The sequence below is a fragment of the Hesperophylax consimilis genome, chromosome 4, assembly GCF_061612785.1.
Source record: "Hesperophylax consimilis isolate HC1 chromosome 4, BYU_Hcon_1.0, whole genome shotgun sequence".
In the NCBI taxonomy this organism is placed as follows: domain Eukaryota; kingdom Metazoa; phylum Arthropoda; class Insecta; order Trichoptera; family Limnephilidae; genus Hesperophylax; species Hesperophylax consimilis.
In genome coordinates this window covers 27,150,016-27,165,020 of record NC_142839.1, presented here as the reverse complement: position 1 = coordinate 27,165,020, position 15,005 = coordinate 27,150,016, and the positions used below count along the sequence as shown (strand labels likewise).

Genomic DNA, 15,005 nt, shown 5'->3' with positions numbered 1-15,005 from the left:
CACCATTCAGAGATGAAATTAAATCGTCAATACGAGGTAGTGGGTATTTCAACTTCGCTAACATAGGATTCAATGTTGTTTTGAAATCAGTACAAATCCTAATTGAAGCGTCTTTCTTTTTTACAACAACAATCGGGCTTGCAATATCGCTTATTTCTACCTTTTCAATAATGTCTTCATGCAACATTCTCTGTAACTCTATCTCTACTTTCTCACGTAAACTAAAAGGTAATGGCCTCGGATTTACAAACTTTGGCCTAAAGTCCGAATTAACTTCAATGTTTGCCTCATAATTTTTAAGCCTACCCGATTTTTCTGAAAAAACATGAGCATATTTCTTCTTTAAACTTTCACGAAAAACAAGATGATTATCACAATTAATCTCACTGAATTTTACAGAATTTATTCCACTTAATCCGATACCGAAAACTTGTAAAAAATCTCTACCAACTATTGTAGAATTACCATTTTTAATTATTACGAACTGTATTTTCGCACTTTTACCTAAAAATGACACCTCTAAATTCACTTTACCTAAAACATTTAACTGCGTTCCGTCATACCCTGACAAATGAACATTATACTTTTCTAAATCGTAAGAAACAAAATATCTTAAATACACTTCATATGGTATCGCGTTAATCGCAGCCCCCGTATCTACCAACGCCGGCAATATTATGTTACCAATTAACAAATCTATATATGTGGGTTCCGGCCCCACATTATTATTAACCACGAACACCGAATTCAACCGTTTATTTTTAGTACCTACATAATTTTTATTGTATTTACACAAATTACTAGGATGACCCGATTTGTTACAATGATTACACAAAATTTTTTTCCAGCAATCTCTTTGCAAATGATTTTTTTTTCCACACAAAAAACAAGTTTTTAACGTACCATTAACCGGTGATTTACTCCGCATTGAATTTTTATTCCTGGAAGGACTATCTTTCCTGGATTTATGGAAATACTCGCTTTCCTTATGAACAACATTTAAATTCGGATTTACTTTTTTAAAAGCCACAACATGTTCCCACGTCGCCGCTAGATTAATGCAATCCGTAAAAGAAGTATCGATTGCCTCTACGAATAGCTTGTGTTTCAATTTTTCATTAAAAATCCCAATAACGAATATGTCCTTTAAACATGGTTCCAATCTCAGCTCAAAATTACAAGATAAACTTAACCCTCTCAATCTAGCCGCGTAATCTTTAACGGATTCGCTAGGAAACTGTTTACATTTATAAAATAATTCACGAGACTCAAAAATATTTTTAACTGGTTTGCAATGTGAATCAAATAATTTACATAAATCTTCAAAAGAACAAACAGAAACCTTTTTTGGAAAACATAAATCACATAATAGAGAGAAAGTTTCTTCCGTGAGGCAACTCAGCAAAAATGCTCTTTTGCGTTCTGGTGACAACAACTTATCATCATTTAAAATGAGGGCCTGATCCAATCGTTCCCTGAACAATGACCAGTCTCCCGTTCTGTAACAGAACGTCCCCAAATTCTTACAAATCGCCTCCATTGGGAGAAGAACTGAAACAAGTTGAATAAAATATACGTATCTCAGCCCTTCCAGAGGTTATGCTCCGAGCCCCTGCCCTGAGCCTGTGAATCACCAACGTCTCAGCACCCTTTTCTGGCTCCGTCTCCCTTCAGCTGCGGACACGATCACCTTCCAAGGTCTTCCTTCCCGCTGTAGCGACAGAACCCCGGTCCCGGATTCCGGCCAATTCACCCTTGATGCCGATCTTGATCCTGGATCTTCTGCGTACCCCGTGTAACGGTGTACTCTCGACAAAATGTTGCAATGTCGGCTCCCACACACGTGTAAAATTGCGTTTTTACCGCGCAATTTGCCCGGCCCGATCTGCGTGCTCGCCTCGGCTGCGTGTGAATTCTCCAATTTGATAGCCTTTTATTATTCTTCTTCTTCCTTCAAAATTTAGCGATCCAACGCCCAAAAGCGCCAGACTATACTGTGATCACCAAAAATTCGAATAATCTTCTTGAATCATCTGATTCTCCGTAAACTTTTAATAATTTACGAACTACCGTGCTGCGCCACTGTGACGTATGTTAACTCTACATACTCAATAATAACAATGCTTGTATTATAATATTTATTTGTAAGAAGACTATCACGGTTCTGGACTGAGAGGCTCATTCCCGCTCATACGATCTCTTATATACGTCTCGTACTCGCTGTCTCGCTCTCATGCTGTCCCCCTTACACACATACACCACAGCTTAAAAGAGCTCGCCTTTGCGCCACGGCCAGAGGCGGCCACTTGACAGATATCATATTCCATACATAATGTTAAAGACCATATAATCAATCAATAAAATATAAAAATGTATTTCATTGAAAAGTTATTTAAAATAAACATCGACCTATATAAAATGCACCCTGTAGATGTATTTAAAAATATTACCTAAGTAACTACTTTTACGATGGGTCATTTAAAAAAATTTTAACAATTCATCAAATTTCAATGATGATTTTCAAGTTCTGTTATTATATCATACGGACCAATTATTTGACATAACTCAAATAATAACAGAACTTAAATAAAACCTTCACAGAACTTAAAAATCACTTTGACATTTGATGAATTGTTAAAATTCTGTGAAACAATCAGCGGTTGAATCCTTCTAAATAAAGTCCTAGGAACAGTTCATATATCACAAGCTACCTACTTTACCTTATCACCAGGGGTACACTCAAAGATATTAGAAGAACGAGATGTGCTATGAGCAGTTCATACTGTGTGGAATTGTTTTGCCCAGTGTCGCCAGTTTTGTTCACCAATACTACTGCACACCTTCGCTTACGCTAAGGTATCCGCACTAATACATAGAACAGATTTCTGTGCGTACACGTCCCGATAGTATTCAAAGTACCCTAATTAGGTAGTACTCCGCCTATGGTCCGGCGGCCAACATAGCATATCTCGTTCTTCTAATATCTTTGGGTACACTCCTAAATTTTCCAGTACCGGAACATTTGATTTTATATTGTGGATATGTTTAGCCAACGGGTGAGTGGTTTATTTATGACACACGGTTTATCTATGACATACCATTTAAGGAAGTAATAATATCTTTCATTAATTTTCTATCTATATAAATAAAAATGTTCATTTGCTCAAAATCTTAAATCTCCGAAAGTTCTCTATCGATTGCTTTGAAATTTTAACATAACGTTGCATTCGAATATGCGTGTGTTTTTATATACCTATATTATATAGATGTCACCTGTGACACGTAAAAACTTGATTATTTTTGAAAAACAGCGCCATCTGTTGGTCGTAAACGCAACACGCACTATTGTTTCTCTATCTGCATAGACAGACTAAACCACAGTATTGTTTCTGATGAAACTTTGTGTTATTTCATCATTATTCCACTATAAGAGCTCATAATATCTTGTTCACCAAGTAATCATTTCCAGAAACAAATACGTATACAAGTGTAACAGCACTTGAAGAATTTTAAATAGTGATACCTGAGCATATTTGGAGTGAAAAATATTTTGATACTGACCACACTGCTACATGACGTGACAGATGACGTGATACGCGCTCGGTCTCGTCTGTTACCTTGCTGCTAGAATGAGACTGTGCATATCACATGACCCGCTAGGCTGTACCCAACTTCCCAGTGGCGACGAGTGATGAGTGAAAATATTTGTTTTTAATTGAAATCAAATATCAGACCGCAAAATGACATACATGCTTTTAACTCCAAATACGCTCAAAAATCGTTGGTTAAAATTTTACATCTGTACCGTACATCTAAATTTCAAAGTGTCTAGTATGACTCGTTTTAATGTTCAATCATTGGAATTTATGCAAAAATTACATTTGTAATATGCATGTTAAATATGTTGTGTTTAAAAAAGCTGTAAACACATCCTAAGATAAGTACAGACCTTTTTGCAAAGCATATCCTAAACCTTGAGTTGTAAAAACAGTCCTCCCAAATGCTGGTTTAGTGTCTTAACTTAACTCCCCCCAACCTATCAAGCATCTTAAAATTCATATCGACTGTGGTTTGGTAAAACCCTTCAAGCCACAAAATTAAAACTTTACAGGAGACGACAAAAACGAATATTTACAAATTCGTAAAACGGATTAGCAATCTTAATGTTTCAATGAAGGAGGTTATTTGGTTTTCAAAATGTTGATGTAAAATATTGCAATTCTATTTAAAATTGAGCAATTTCATCTAGGATTTTCTTGAAATAACTAAAAAGAATTCAATAAAATTTAGTATTCAGTATTAAAAATGTCTTTATCAGGAAAAATTACTTTACCATGTTGTACTTTGAAGACTATTCTATATGAAACTACTGAAAAGTAAGATTCCCAAAAATGTGGCTCAAAGGGTTTTACCAAAACACATATTATATTATAAAAGCTTTATGTTCCCAGATTGTTAAAAGGCACTCTACGTATTTAATGAGTCTGGTAAATCATTTTTTGAAGTAAAACTAGAGCTCCAATGTAAGTGCCTTCACAACGCTAAGGACGGGTTGTTTACCAGAATTTGAACAATTCATCATATTTCAATGTTAATTTTAAAGTTCTATATCATTATGGACCAGTTCCTTCACAGAACTGAAATAATAACAGAAATTGAATAGAACTTTCACACAACTTGAAAACTAACTTCGAAATTTGATGAATTGTTCAAATTCTCTTCCGTGTAGAAATGGATTCAATAGTAGGTCATTTTCACAGTCCATCATAACAATGTACATAATATTTAGGACGGGTTGTTTCGGAGAATTTGAACAATTCATCAAATTTCAACGTTCATTTTCAGGTTCTGTGAAAGTCCTATTTAAGTTCTGTTATTATATCATTGTAGGCTAGTTGCTTGACAAAACTGAAATAAAAACAGAACTTGAAAAAATCTTTCACAGAACTTGAAAATGAACGTTGAAATTTGATGAATTGTTCAAATTTTCCGAAACAACCCGTCCTTAGTGTAACAATAAATAATAAAACAAATTTAAAATTTGGTCACTGAGTGTGGTCATATATAATAAAATAAGTACAATAATTCAATATAATTAATTTAATTCAATTTTAAACCTTAAAACTAAATGTTATTGTCTGTTGTCAAATTTTTTCCATCATCGACTGCAGGTTTTCCTTTCCGGAATGCAAACACAAGGTATATTGCTGAAAAAAAAACAAAACAAATAAAAATATTTCAAGATAATTAGTACATTTTCTAAACACAATTTTACCACATTAAGCAGTGTTTATTTTTTTGCAGATCATCGGTCTAGTATGTATTTGTCCAACAGACAATATTCAGCGAAATTGAGTTAAGTAAGGAGTTGTGTGAATGTGGGAATCTCGGGGCTATTAGCTTGCTAAGTTCGGTTGTAATTTTGATGGAAGTTTGATGGAAGTTTGTTGGAAGAATTTTGATTGAAAGGGTAAGAATGGAATGGAAGAATAGAAACAAAGGAGGGTGAAATATGGGATGCGCAAAGTACTTTTATAAGTGGAAGGGAGTTCATGGACTAGATTTTCTCATTGCGTTATGCTCACTGAGAAGTTTCTGGCAAAAAAACAGAAACTTTTCTGTGCCTTTGTGGCATCTATCTACAAAAATTATACAACATACAGACAGGAAAAAGCTATGGAAGGTGCTGTTCCAAATATGAAGTGAATACGAATGTCACACAGGCGATTGCGTCTCTGTACTCATACAGAGGGAAGCGTTGCATGCATTAAGGTGAACGGTGATTTCACAGGGTGGTTTCCTATCACAAAAGGTGAAAAAAGGCTGCGTAATGTCACTGTGGTTACTCAATCTGTACATGGATAAAATAGATAAAAAATTGTCCAAAGAAGCGAAGCTAGCAGTCCACAATGGAGTGCTGGTACCTACTCTGATGCATGGCAGTGAGACATGGAACTGTCAGAGAAAGGATGAAAGTAGACAGAATGCTGTAGAAATGAGATCCCTGAGGCATATGTGGTAAAACCATGTATGATCGTGTGCAGTGGCGACTTGGGACTTTTGGGAGTACTGGAATGCTAATATTAGAAAAAATAGCATTAATGATGTGGCCAAAAACAATTTTTATTTTTTTGAAAATTCTGTTTTTGTATGAAATTTTCAAGAAATTCGTGCGGTGGACAGCCAAACTGAAATTTCCTGAAAATCTTCATACAAAAGTTGAAAAAAAAATATATATATCGTTTTAGATTATACAACATCAATAATGTCAAATTTTTCAAACTTTAGCACTCTTATCACACTCTAGCCACCACTAATCGTGTGAGAAATATGGAGATCCGCAAAGAAGCTGTAAGATGTAATAAGTAGGTAAGTACGTAATGAGTAAGATTAAGAAAGGGATGCTTAGCTGGTTTGTGAATGTAGAGCGAATGAACAAAGAACGGAGGGTAAATATATGATGCAAGTGTGAATGGTAGCAGAAGTCGGGGACGTCCGAGGAAGATATGGCACAATCAAGTGAATCAGATACTTGAGTCGGGCCATGTCAAGAGTCAGAATAAAAGAAGAACGGAACAGTCTCTGAAGATTTAAAATATAATTGTTCAGCTGCGAAGAAAGATGCGGTTGCGGGCAGCCGCAACTAGTCTCTTAGGTGCGCACCTTCATGAGAACTTCATATACAGTAATGGATTTTTATGCCTGCAACTAAAGTCTCTAGTCTGCGGGGGCTCTTAATGTTTTTCTATAATCATCTTTTTAAATATATTGCAATATATCTTATTACACTGTTTTACACAACCCAGAAAACATGAATTTATTAAAAAAAAAAAAAAACATGTACATAAAATTGTTTTACAAATAAACTAAAATGAAGATAAATCTATATACAGTCGAACTTGGTTTTAACGATCACGGCAATAGCAAGTTCATCGCTATAGTGAGCAATTACAAAACGATATTTTAGTTCAGGCTTATCTGCATATCTTGACTGTTATAACAAGGTCGATTCACTGATATACTGAGCAAATTTTGTCAACACAATTTCTGAATAGGTCGTTGGGTCTGAAAAAACGAATAAGGAATTATTCTTGAAGTAGTAACAGACAAAGGGGCAGCATAGCGCAACGGTTAGCTGCCCGTCGCACAACGGTGGCTGGCGGGAATTTCCTATACCGTTAGGGACAGATTCATATTTTTATGGCAATACCTGTGTAAGATTGTCAGCTATCCATCAGGCACTACGTAAAATTGTCATAAAATCTTTAAGTCGTGCTAAATTTGTTACCGCTTTATGTCTTCTTTTGTAAAACAACTCGTCTTCAATTTTGTTGTAAAAACCTAGTTACGGTTACGTGTACCTAGATCCCTGCATGGGGTAAATTTATGACAGTAATGTACAACTTTTTCAGCAGATGGGCTTTGCCTATTTTTCAAGTAGGCCGCAATCTACAAGTGGATTTTTTTGTTTTCGTTGAGGGAGAAGGGGGTTGATAGTGAAATTAAATATTTAAGGTTTTCATTGATTTTTTGAATTTCGTTCTATATAAACCAGTTCTTCAAATTTGGTTCCATTTAGGACATGCAGCGTAAATTGACCAAAACTCTACAAAACAATGTTCTCAGCCTTTGAAGAATTGTGGGCTGTATGAAATTGACATGCCGACTGCAAGAATTGGGCCACGGGTTGTGCACCACTGGTGACAAGTAAAATTTTACAGCCAAAAAGCATAACAATGAGATTTTACAAGCGGTACAATATGCACAACCTAGTGATAATAAGATAGACCATTTAGTGATATTATTCTTGGAAGCCTCATGTCATCATTGGCCACCTTCAAATCAAACGTAAACAAGACTTAAAGCTACCTATCGTGTTGATCTAAAAAATAATTACTGTTGCTGTTATGAAATGTATATGTAAGTGTATGTATGTGTGTATACATGTATGCATGTAGGTGCATACATGTACATTATTCTTTACTTAAAGTGTTATGTTCATCAATGTTGTGTTTGTCTGTAATTAGTGATAGTATCAACCAAGTTTAACTAATGTAATTGTATTTCGAGAGCTTTGATATGAATCACTGTTGACAAACCTAAGAAAAAAAAAAAAGCCTCGAACCAGGCGATGATAGTTATAATGTATCGATTGTTTTAAGGAGGAAATTGAGAAGCATGAAAGAGAAATCTTTAAAACAATCATTGATAATAAATGCGAGTAATTCTAATTTATTTTTGAAATAAGTAATACCTACTCGTATTTTGAAAATATACTGTACACTTGCGAATATATTGATAGCAGAGGCAGGTAGTTTTTAAAGACAACTTTAAAAAAAACCTATTTTGGATATAACGAGTAATGGCTATAAGGAGTAAATTTAGTCAGTCCCCTCGTGTTCGTTAAAACCAAGTTTGACTATAAATAAAAATGATGTTCATTTGTTCAAAATCTTAAATCTCCGAAAGTTCCTTCACCGATAGCTTTGAAATTTTGACACAATGGCGCATTCAAATACGCGTGTGTTTTTATATACATATTATATAGATGTCAACTGTGATAGGTAAAACCATGCTTTATTTTAAACTGCGTCATCTGTTGGACGTAAAAGCAACATGCACTATTGTTTCTCTATCTGAACAGACAGACTGAGCCAAGGCAACGCGTGGCGGGGTAGAGCTAGTAGTTTTAATGTCGAGCTACTATACACTTCAAATTCAAAGATAATTTTGGAAATATCACAATGAAGGTGAGTATTTTGTTTTTGGTTGCCAATGTGAGTAATTAACGTTATACTAATTGATAAGAAAAAAGACACGAAAATAAACTCACAAGCTGCTTCCCATTGTGGTTTGGACATCGTTCCTATATTTCTTTGTTTCTCCTCTTTATTCTTTTCATAAAACTCTTTTGCATGTTCATAGTCTGCTGGGTTTACAGTATTTCCAGTGGCCAGAGGGTATGTTTCGAAGCATGTCATCTTTTGGAGCAAGTTTTTGCCTTCCTCCTTCTTCTTATCAAAATAGTCTTCAAATCTCTCTTTGTAGACCAAGTTAAGATCAAATTTCTTGGCCAAATCAATCAACGTGGGGAAATGAACCAAAAACTCCGGACAGTCGACCACACCCTCCAAGTGGAAGTTATATTTAGCCCCGAACAAAGGGCAGCCTTTTGTGGGGTCAAACTGTAATTCTATCTTAAATATATCATTGCCTGTGGAAGTACCATCATTTCTCTGTACCCTGCGCATAATGTCTGCAGCATCTGGCATTGTGCCGATGAAGTATCCGCCGGGTCGTAGACTTTCCGATGCATTCCTCAACATGCATTCTGCCTGAGGAAGGCTTTCAAAGCAATAGTGAAATGCAAACTGGCAGTTGACCAGATCAAACTGTATAGATGGATCAACATACAGATCTTTCAAGCGCGCGTTAGTGCAGTCGGCCACAATAAAGTCTGCCGTGAATAGCCGGTTGCCTCCCCTCGATTTCATCAGTTTATATCGATCTTCACAGTTGGCAACAGAAACCGATGCGATGTCGGTACAAACTAATTTTCCAATATTTCCGACTTTGAATTTAAACAGGTCTCCGCCTTTTCCACAACACATATCAAGGACAGAAGCCGCATGCCTGTAGGTTGTCTCTTGTTTAATTTTATCTAAAAATTCACTTATCACCATTCCCTTAATCCAGTTATTGAAGTTTCTCATGTAAAATATTGGGGATTCCATCCTTCCATCGAGACCCTTTTCTTCTATTGCGTTGTAATGATTGGCTACTACTTTAGTATGATCTTCCAATTTTACTGTTTTGTCTGCATTAGCATGAGATTCCTGATTTTGAGCATTATTTTGCACGCTAGAAAATTCAGCGGTGCTCGACATGTTGAGTTAATCGACTTAGGTCAATTTTATTGCCAGTAAATTCAATTCGAATAGCTTATAAAAAAACTATGTTTGGTCCGAGCTCTGTAGATCCATGAAATATCAAAATTAAAATTGATTTGACCTCAATTACTATTTAGAAAACAAAAACGTTCAAACCAAAACTGTGTTTTACAACAGAAGGATCATAGAAGGATCATAGAAATGCATAGAAATAGTGAATTGAAGAATGAAGAATCATAGAGAAAATAAATATGCCAATTAGAGATGCTCGATATTCCCATCCTGGTAACAAGGAACCGGTTCCTTTACTGTCACTAGAACCGTCGATGTTATTTCTTGGAAGAACCGCCTATTTTGCTTCAATTGTGTGGAATTTAGGATGGGCAAGAATAGAGGAATTGATTGAGCGTTCTTTTTTATGCCTTCCTTCTTCTTGCCTCTTCTCAGCTCTTTTTTTTGTCTATTCTTGACTCTTTTTGTATTTTCTTGTCTCTTTTTGGTTCTTCTTGGCTCTTCTTAGTTCTTTTTGTTCCGTCTTGGCTCTTTTCGTCCAGTCTTGGCTCTTTTTGGTTTTTCTTGTATCTTTTTGCGGAGCCTTGGATCTTTTTAGCTCTTCCTTGAATATTTCAGTCTCTCCTAGTCTCTGCTTGCATCTTCTTGCTTTTACTAATTTTTTCTTCGTTCTTCTCGTTTCATCTCGCTTTTCTGTCATTTTCTTGGCTCCCCTAGTCTTTGCTTGGATTTGGAACTTTTGACTCTTCCTTTACTATTTAAGTCTCTCCTAGTCTCTGCTTGAATCTTCTTACTTCTACTAGTCGCAACTTACTTCTACTAGCCTTTTCTTATATGATTTAAGATTTTCACGGCCAAAAGTATTTTTGTTATTTGTTTTTGGGGTATTATGCCATGTTGCGCTAACTCCTTCTTTAGCCTACGTTTCGGACAGCATTGCAGTGTCCATCATCAGGGCAGATGTCTTATTTGAGGTTGTGTTAAAATGTGACCTTAAGTATGAGGTTGTGATACCGTGTTGCCAGCTCCAACCCTCTGAGCTAACATTAACGTATCATTTTTTTATTTAAAGTGGTTTTCTTCGTTTAGCTCTGGTGTATCCGTCAATTACCGGATACCAAGAACTATTAAGCTTAGCTCCATCGTCTCTATTAATGTTTACGGGATTTTTATGAATTTCAATGGCCTCCGTAATCAGCCGTGCTCTATAAGTTTTCGGTCTCCCCAGGATTTCAGGAACAAATCCAAAGTAATGCCCGGTGTCAATCAAATGCTCGGCAATTGCCGATTTGTCAGGGTGGCCGAGTTTACAAGCTCTGAAGTGTTCCGAAATTCTTTTGGAGATAGTCCGCTCTGTCTGGCCTACATAGACCTTGTCACATCCGGAACAGCTGAGTTTATACACTCCATCTGTTTCCAGAGGAAACTTAGTCTTTGCAGACCTCAGTAAGTCCTGTATCTTTGTTGTTGTTCCGAAGACAGTCTTGATATTTTCCTTTCTCAAAAGCTTGGCAATTTTGTCTGTCACATTGTGCACATAAGGCAGGAAGGCACAGCCTTTCGACTCTTGTTCAACTCTGTCTTCGTTTGGTGCAGATTTGGCTCTTATGATTTGCCTTGTCTGACTTGCTGGGTAGCCGTTACGCTCCAGTGCATCGGTCAGCTTCGTAAGTTCCGCTCCGATTTTATGTTCTTCGCATATTCTGGTCGCTCGGGTCACCAATGTATGGATAAGTCCTCTCTTCTGCGCTGGGTGGTGGTGCGAATCAGCGTGTAAGTACCGATTCGTATGGGTTGGTTTCCTATATACAGTATGCCCTAGGCTACCATCGTGTTTCCGCATCACCTCCACATCTAGAAAGGGCAGGATTTTATCTTCGTTTTCCAGTTCCATTGTGAATTTAATTTTGCTGTGGAGAGAATTAAGATGGTCCAGGAATTCGTTTAGTTTCTCCGTTCCATGAGGCCAAATGGCGAAGACATCGTCGACGTAGCGCCACCATACTTTAGGGACAGCCGAAGCTGTGTCGAGTGCCACTTCTTCAAACTTCTCCATAAAAAAGTTGGCTAGTACTGGCGATAACGGACTGCCCATCGCAACTCCCTCCAATTGCTCAAATAGTTCACCCTGAAATGCAAAGTATCCCCTTTTGAGGCAGTGTTCAAAAAGTTTGCAAATGTCTTCCTCATATATCTCCCTGAGCATTGTCATGGAGTCTTCTAGAGGCACATTTGTGAAAAGTGACACGACGTCAAAGCTGACCAGAATATCTCCTTCCTCAGTCTTAACTTTCTTGAGCTTACTTATCAGATCTGTTGAATCCTTAATCCACGATTCAGTTTTACCAGTTTGCATCTGCAGTAATCTTGAGAGGTATTGGGAAAGTTTGTATGTAGGAGCGCCAATAGCGCTGACAATCGGTCTCATTGGGATTTCCTTTTTATGTATTTTTGGGAGACCATACAGGGCAGGAGTTCTAGAGGCTTTTACAAAAATCTTAGACCAATCCTCTTTCCTGATGCTAGAAGCTTTCACTAGTTCCCTTGTCTTTATGTCAATCTTGTTGGTGGGGTTGTTTTTAATCGTCTTATAGGTGCCTGAATCGCACAAGAGGTCTTCCATCTTCTTTGTGTAGTCTGCCGTATTAATCACGACAGTGGCATTTCCTTTATCGGCTGGCAGAACCAAGATTTCCTCATTGGCGCGTAATTCTTTTAGGGCCATAAACTCTCCTTTCGTGATATTGGGGCGGGGTATTTCAGCCCTTTTCAAAATATGGCAAGTCTCTTGCCGGATGTCCTCTGCTTGCACCTCTGACATTTTGTGTACTTTCATCATTGTATGTAGTGCAGTCTCTACACCACATACGATGGATTCCACAGGTATCTTTTTGGGGGCCACTGCAAAATTCATCCCCTTTGCCAGTACAGAAGTTGCGTCTGGGCTCAACGCAAGGGTCGAAATGTTGATGACAACTTTATTTTGATCGAGTTGTTTTCGATCACCTTTTTTGTCTCGGTTGAGCCTTTCAAACTTTTGTTTCTGTCTCGCATCTGTTGACTGCTTAGATCTTACTGCTTGTTGGTAAGTCATGTTGTCAACTTTTCTCCAGTCTTCTTCGGTAAGGGTTGCACTTAGGTGCAGATGTAGAGCGAAAAGGTCCCGAGATACTCCATCCAGCTCGCCTCGCACATTGTGGATCCTCTCCCTTAATAGTGCAGCCTCCGCTCTTTGGAATACTCTATCTGCTTTCCGGGATGTGATGTGTCTTTTTATTTGGATGTGTACTGGTACAATCGATTCTTCTTTACACCTCTTGAGAAAAGCAAGGCTGCCCAAAAAATGGTTTCTTTTCTTTCTCAGATTCTCCAATCGTCGTACCAGTGTGTGAACTTCCTACTAGCCAACTTTTTTATGGAGAAGTTTGAAGAAGTGGCACTCGACACAGCTTCGGCTGTCCCTAAAGTATGGTGGCGCTACATCGACGATGTCTTCGCCATTTGGCCCCATGGAACGGAGAAACTAAACGAATTCCTGGACCATCTTAATTCTCTCCACAGCAAAATTAAATTCACAATGGAACTGGAAAACGAAGATAAAATCCTGCCCTTTCTAGATGTGGAGGTGATGCGGAAACACGATGGTAGCCTAGGGCATACTGTATATAGGAAACCAACCCATACGAATCGGTACTTACACGCTGATTCGCACCACCACCCAGCGCAGAAGAGAGGACTTATCCATACATTGGTGACCCGAGCGACCAGAATATGCGAAGAACATAAAATCGGAGCGGAACTTACGAAGCTGACCGATGCACTGGAGCGTAACGGCTACCCAGCAAGTCAGACAAGGTAAATCATAAGAGCCAAATCTGCACCAAACGAAGACAAAGTTGAACAAGAGTCGAAAGGCTGTGCCTTCCTGCCTTATGTGCACAATGTGACAGACAAAATTGCCAAGCTTTTGAGAAAGGAAAATATCAAGACTGTCTTCGGAAAAACAACAAAGATACAGGACTTACTGAGGTCTGCAAAGACTAAGTTTCCTCTGGAAACAGATGGAGTGTATAAACTCAGCTGTTCCGGATGTGACAAGGTCTATGTAGGCCAGACAGAGCGGACTATCTCCAAAAGAATTTCGGAACACTTCAGAGCTTGTAAACTCGGCCACCCTGACAAATCGGCAATTGCCGAGCATTTGATTGACACCGGGCATTACTTTGGATTTGTTCCTGAAATCCTGGGGAGACCGAAAACTTATAGAGCACGGCTGATTACGGAGGCCATTGAAATTCATAAAAATCCCGTAAACATTAATAGAGACGATGGAGCTAAGCTTAATAGTTCTTGGTATCCGGTAATTGACGGATACACCAGAGCTAAACGAAGAAAACCACTTTAAATAAAAAAAATGATACGTTAATGTTAGCTCAGAGGGTTGGAGCTGGCAACACGGTATCACAACCTCATACTTAAGCTCACATTTTAACAAAACCTCAAATAAGACATCTGCCCTGATGATGGACACTGCAATGCTGTCCGAAACGTAGGCTAAAGAAGGAGTTAGCGCAACACGGCATAATACCCCAAAAACAAATAACAAAAATAGCCTTTTCTTGGTTCTTTTTGGTCTTCTGGCTTCATCTTGCTTTTTCTATCTTTTTTTCTTCTACTAGACTCTCCTAGTCTCTGCTTGCATTGTCTTGCATCTTCTTAGCTTTCCTCGCCTCTACTGGCATCTTGTTCTAGGAGACGACTCAAAAGTATATATTTTCTAAGATCTTTGGGAGACAACTTGAATCTCGACAAATCAGTTCCAATTTTGAAATGGCACTTAAAATAATTTTCTGTAAGAACATTATATTACTTTATTGATTAAACGCTTTGTTAAAATCAGTTCCAATTTTGAAAATGACACTTAAATTCAAATCAAAACTGCGTTCTACAGTTCATTGAACCAGAGTTACAAACAAACACTCTAAAGTACTAACTTTTAGAAAAATTATTAATTACATATAATAATTACTGTTTTATTTAATTATATATATGTATTACTAGCCTCTTCACATTTTATCTTGTGCTAAAAAAAATCGCCATTAA

The 15,005-nt window shown here is 37.5% G+C and overlaps 1 protein-coding gene across 1 annotated transcript; it reads right to left on the bottom strand.

Annotated features, from left to right (window-relative positions):
• Positions 1-5,046: 5,046 nt before the first annotated feature.
• On the bottom strand, positions 5,047-10,074 carry Rnmt (RNA guanine-7 methyltransferase). Its single transcript, XM_089631377.1, has 2 exons — positions 8,834-10,074; positions 5,047-5,207 (listed from the first exon to the last, which is right to left on the bottom strand). The coding sequence occupies exons 1-2, from the start codon at positions 9,885-9,887 to the stop codon at positions 5,125-5,127; spliced, it is 1,137 nt and encodes a 378-aa protein (XP_089487503.1). The 5' UTR covers positions 9,888-10,074; the 3' UTR covers positions 5,047-5,124.
• Between the last annotated feature and the right edge of the window lie 4,931 nt (positions 10,075-15,005).

Bases quoted from the DNA above. Each gene is read 5' to 3' on its own strand.
- Rnmt (XM_089631377.1), bottom strand. From the start codon at position 9,887: ATGTCGAGCACCGCTGAATTTTCTAGCGTGCAAAATAATGCTCAAAAT. The intron at 5,208-8,833 runs GTGAGTTTATTT...TTTTTTTTTCAG, and splicing joins ACCACAATGGGAAGCAGCTT to CAATATACCTTGTGTTTGCA.